Source organism: Cebus imitator, unplaced genomic scaffold, assembly GCF_001604975.1.
Source record: "Cebus imitator isolate Cc_AM_T3 unplaced genomic scaffold, Cebus_imitator-1.0 Scaffold238, whole genome shotgun sequence".
NCBI classification, from domain to species: domain Eukaryota; kingdom Metazoa; phylum Chordata; class Mammalia; order Primates; family Cebidae; genus Cebus; species Cebus imitator.
The window spans coordinates 1,558,919-1,564,181 of record NW_016107553.1 but is presented as its reverse complement, the minus strand read 5'-3'; the positions used below and the strand labels follow the sequence as shown (position 1 = coordinate 1,564,181).

Here is a 5,263-nt window from a genome sequence, read left to right as displayed (position 1 = left end):
AAAAAAAAAAAAAAAAAGAAAATCATTTCTCCCTTGAATAGGCTTCCCCCACCCCACATTTATATATTTGATATATCTATGTCCATGATTAAAATAAACAGTGATTCAGGACATTTAGCTTTGAGTTCTTAGCAAAAAACTCCAGTTACTCACGGAACTGTCAGATGTCTCAGAGGGAACCAGCAAAAGCTGTTTCAGAAGGAGAAGTGGTAAATGGACTTCCTTCCATCTTCTTTTGAATTTTGGGGAAGACACTGCTGCTCATGTTGAAGTAATCTCTATGGGCAGGTGTTGAAATAGACCTGGCCTGAGGAGTGCCTAAGCAGGGTTGGTTTCCCAGAGCAGGGGCATTTGGAGCTGGCTTTGGAATAAAAGGTATCAGGACTGGTGAAGAAAAAGGAGAAAGTTCTGGGTAAGAACTTTGATCAGGAAAGTAATGCCCCAGCTGGAGACATTTGTCAAATAGGAAGCCGGCCTGTGCCCCATGCCCTGCTCTTCTCATCCTGCCCACTATCACAGTTTACTGCAGGCTTGAACTCCTGGGCTCAAGCGATCCTCCCGCCTCAGCCTCCCAAAGCTATGGAATTATAGGTGTGAGCCACCGTCTCGACGTAAGATAAATTCTGGAGAGGGGAAAACAACCTTTTGAAAATTGAAACTGAAACATAAAAAATGAAAACAAATTTATCCCCTCCCGCAAAGAGAATGAAAAGCTAGGTTTCTCTGCAGGAAATGGAAGAGTGTCTTAGCTCAGTGGGTATGTGTAGCCAGAATCCATTGTTCCAAAGATTCCAGATTAATAGGAGGGAGGGCATCAGCAATGTTTTATAGGGCCCTTCCTAAATTTGGTAGGCAGTGGCTTCCACTGGTGCTCACATTCTAATCCCTGGAAACTGTGAATATGTTATTTTATATGACAAAGGGGATACTGCATATGTGACTAAGGTTAAGGACCCTGAGATGGAAGATTATCCTAGATTAAATGGTTGGGTCCACTCTAATCATATGGGTCCTTAAAAACAGAATCTTTTCCAGCCTAGGTCAGAGTCAGAGGAAGATGTGACCACAGAAGAATGGTCAGAGAGATGTAATGCTGCTAGCTTTGAAGATGGAGGAAGGGGGCCATGAACCAAGGAATGTGGGTGGCCTCTAGAAGCTGGAAAACAAAAGGAAACAAATTCTTCCATGGAGTCTCTAGCAAAAAGCACAAACGGGATGACACCTTGATTTTAGCCCAGTGAGACCTGTGAGAGACTTCTAATGTACAAAACTGTAAGAGAATACGTCTGAGTCATTTTAAGTTACTCAATTTGTGGTGATTTGTTATAGCAACAGTGGAGAACTCATACACCATGGGACAGCAATGAGGTAGAAGCTGCTATTGCCATTTTCAGTCATTTAACTGACATATATAAAGGAAATAGGTTCTTGTCCAATGTCACACAGCTGTCAAGTGATATTAATCCAAGAATTAATGTCTTCAGACACTGGTCTTCAGAGCTCATGCTTTTAACAATTATACAATACCATCTCCAGGGATTTTTGTGGGGAGGAGGCTGGAGGTAGGTTTCAAGTAAAAGCTCACTGAGGGCGAGTGAGTTACACAGCTGGATAAAGAGATTGGTTGACTCAAAGGGAAGTTTTTCAAAGCCCTAGATTAATGGAGACCAGAAAGAAGTTGTTCCTCAGGCTAGGTTTGCATTCTGTTCCCGTTTAGTCTTCCCTCGTTCCTGCTTTGATTATGACAAAGAGGTTTACTTAGTGTCCCACAAACATGTCATTAAGCAGCACTTTTTTTCTACACTGATGCCTTTGTCCAAGCCTTCCTATCTCTCTCTCCCACCTCCCTGCTGCTAACGCCCTTTCAAGAGCTCTCACCCTTCCTCAATCCAGCTACCCTGACCCGGGGGCACTTGGGTTCAGGGACTTTGGTATGAATTACACATCGCCCTGGGCTTTTTTATTTTTTAATATTTTTAATTTTTTAAAAATTTAAAAAATATTTTTACATCTTTGCCATCAAGTGTCTTAACTTCTCATAATTTAATTTTTCTGGCTCTTATAATTTATTTCCAAGTTCACTGGCCTCTGTGGACTTCTGCAGGCGGGCACATGAATCCACCTAGAGAAGTCTTCATGGTCAACTGGGATCGTTTTTCGTTCCTAAAATAAATCTTAGTATTACACAATTTTGCTTTTCGAGAGTGCATGTTTTCCTTTCTCTGACTCCCCACCACCCGGAGTACATCAGGCCCTTGTTAAACGTCCTCGAGGCTCTTATTACAGGTACAGGGTGATGATCTGATCGTCCATCTCGCTGATTACTACGGTATCCCCAGCGCGTGGCACAGGGTCTGGCACACACGGAAGACAAGAATATATGTTAAAGCCCAAAGGCCGGGCACTAGACACCCAGGAGAGGCGAGTCACGAGGCAGGGCAGGAGCCAGCTGAGTACCGGGCTGCCACCCGCAGCCCCCGCGCCCTCCGGCAGGTGCGGGGGCGAGAGTAGGATCACGCGCCTCCTGCCCAGCGTTCCGCGCGCCCCGCCCCGCCCCTCCCCGCTCGCGCCACCTGGCGCTCGCCCCCGTCTTTCCCGCGGCGCCGCGCCTCGCCGGCTCCTCAGCTTCCAGCCAAAATGGCGGAGAGCAGCGAGGGTCTGGGCACCGTCCCCGAGCACGAGCGGATCTTGCAGGAGATCGAGAGCACCGACACCGCCTGCGTGGGCCCCACCCTCCGGTAAAGATCTCATGTCCCCCGGGACTTCGACCCCCTGCCCCGCACCGGACGCTCCTCAGAAGCCGGGCGGGGCGTCCGCCGCCGGCTGCGCGCGAAGCTCCCCGACAGGTGGTGCGCGCGGGGGCAGACGGGGGCGCTCGCGGGTGGCGGAACCCGAGCCGGGACCCGGGCGGGACAGAGAAGGCGGCTGCACCTGTCGGCGCGACCTGCCTCCGCCTCTGGAACTGTCACCCTGGGCTGGTGGGTGTGGCTGCCGCAGCGTCTCTAACCCCGGGCGCCGCAGTGAGTCCCCGCGTTCTCCGCTCGGCTGCAGCCCCGGGGCCCGAGGACACTCCTGGGGCCTGACCCCGTCGCGCTTGTGGCGGGGCTGAGGACTGCTGGGCCGCGGACGTGCCAGGGCGAGGGTCGACCGCCGGCACCCGGCGTAACCGAGGTGCCAAGTCGCGCGCGGATGGAAAGCCTGGCGCGCCGGGCTGCTGCGGGCGTGGGAGAATTGAAATTGAGCGGGAGACGCCGGCCCCCATTCCTCTTGCTCCCCCGCGGGGCCAGAGCGGGCGAGGAGAGAGCGTGGGCTGGAGGGGAGGAGCTGCTTACTGCTAGGGAACACGCTGGGGTGACCCTGCGCTTGCCAGATCTAAGCCTCTTTGGAGGCAGAACAGCTTTTACTTATTTACCAACATTTCATTAAAATTGCATTAATTTTTCCGTTTATTTTAAATCCAGTTCCTCCCCATTCCCTTTAAGAATAGTTCTAGGTGGTCGGGCTCGGTGGCTGAAGCCTGTAGTCCCAGCACTTTGGGAGGCTGGGGCGGGCGGATCACAAGGGCAAGAGATAGAGACCATCTTGGCTAACACGGTGAAATCCCATCTCTACTAAAAATACAAAAATTTAGCCTGGCTTGGTGGCACGCACCTGTAGTCCCAGCAACTTGGGAGGGTGAGGCAGGAGAATCGTTTGAACCCGAGGAGTGGAGGTTGCAGTGAGTGGAGATCGAGGCACTGCACTCCAGTCTGGGCGACAGAGCGAGACTCTGTCTCAAAAAATAAATAAATAAAATAAAATAAAAGAGTAGTATTTGGTAATACATATTCCATGCCAGACTGAATACCTGCTGTCTCAGTAGGATATTATTAACCAGGCACCTATTGAGCCATGGGTTAGGTTAGGCACTGTCTTCAAAAATAAGTTCTTTTTAGATATAAGGTTTCATCTTTTGGAGTGAGGATAAACGAAGTTATGATTCACGTAGGGAACTTCAGACTGATTATGCTTTATTATTAGTATTTCTTCAGAATACGCTTCCTAGAAATAGAGTGCTGTATAGTTTGTGGACTGGTGAATGTACGCCAGTTCAAGTTATGTAAATACACCTTGTCCTTAAGAGTTAGGAGGCCTGGGTTCTTGTTTGGCTTTAGTCCTGCTGCTGATGAAATGTGAAGTCATGGACAAAAATTATTTAACCTCTCTGGATCTTGGTTTCCTTATTTGTAGAATGGGGAGGGGAGAGTATTCATTTACATCTGCTCTAATCTTTATTACTTTATTTCTTCTGCTTATTTTGGGTTAACTTACTTTCTTTTTTATTATGATGGAACCGAACCTTACAATGGAAGTTTGGGTTATTAGTTTGAGATCCTTCTTATTTTTTAATATTGGTTTTTATAGCTAAAAATTTTTCTCTAAGAACAGCATTAGCTGCCATCTAAAACATTTTGGTATTGTGTGTTTTCATTTACTCTTCTTTCAAAATATCTTTAATTTTCCTTATTATTTCCTGTTTGATTCACTAATTATTTAGAAGGGTGCTTAATTTCAACATATTTGTGAATTTCCAAAATGTCCTTTTGTTATTAATTTCTAATTTAATCCCATTGCCATCTGAGATAATAATTTATATGATTTCACTTTAAGTTTATTGAGGCTGATTTTATTGCCTAATGTAGTCTGTACTGGAGACTGTTCCATGTTCCCCTGAGAAGACTGTGTATCCTACTGTTGTTGAATGGCATATTCTATAGAGGTGTGTTAGGTCTAATTAGCTTATAGAATTGTTCAAGTCTCCTGTTTCCTTTTGGTCTTCTGCTTAGTTGTTCTATCCATTATTGAATGATGAGTAGTTTTTATGTCTTTTCAGGCTTTGTTGTTAGATGCATATATGTTTATACTTTATATATTCTGTATTGATTGACCATTTGCCATCATAAAATATCCTTTATTTCTAGACTTGTTTTAAAGTCTGTTATGTCAGATACTAGTATAGCTACTGCAGCTTTCTTGTGGTTGCTCTTTTCATGATAGGCGTTTTTCTATCTGTTTACTTTTAACCTATGTTTGTCGTTAAATCTAAAGTGTATCTCTTGTAGATAGCACATCATTGAATCTTATTTTTATCCAGTTTGAGAACCTATGCCTTTTGATTGTTTATTCATATTTAATGTTATTATTTATATAGTTGGATTCACATCTGCTGTTTTGCTTGTGTTCTATGTCTCATTTCTTTTTCTTTTTTTTTTTTTTTTTTTTT

General features: G+C 45.6%; 1 protein-coding gene across 14 annotated transcripts in view; it reads left to right on the top strand.

Annotated features, from left to right (window-relative positions):
* The window catches only part of EXOC6 (exocyst complex component 6), a 219,542-nt gene that overhangs the window by 14,011 nt on the left and 200,268 nt on the right, over nucleotides 1-5,263 (top strand). For 3 of the 14 annotated variants that reach the window (XM_017498180.2, XM_037727725.1, XM_017498181.2), the window contains exon 1: nucleotides 2,567-2,738. The exons of 10 other annotated variants lie outside the window; for them this stretch is intronic. In XM_017498180.2, coding sequence (XP_017353669.1) covers nucleotides 2,638-2,738 — 101 coding nt within the window. In that variant the 5' untranslated portion in view covers nucleotides 2,567-2,637. Of the gene's footprint in view, nucleotides 1-2,566; nucleotides 2,739-5,263 lie in introns of those variants that run through there. One more of the 14 variants, XM_037727729.1, reaches the window with a different exon arrangement.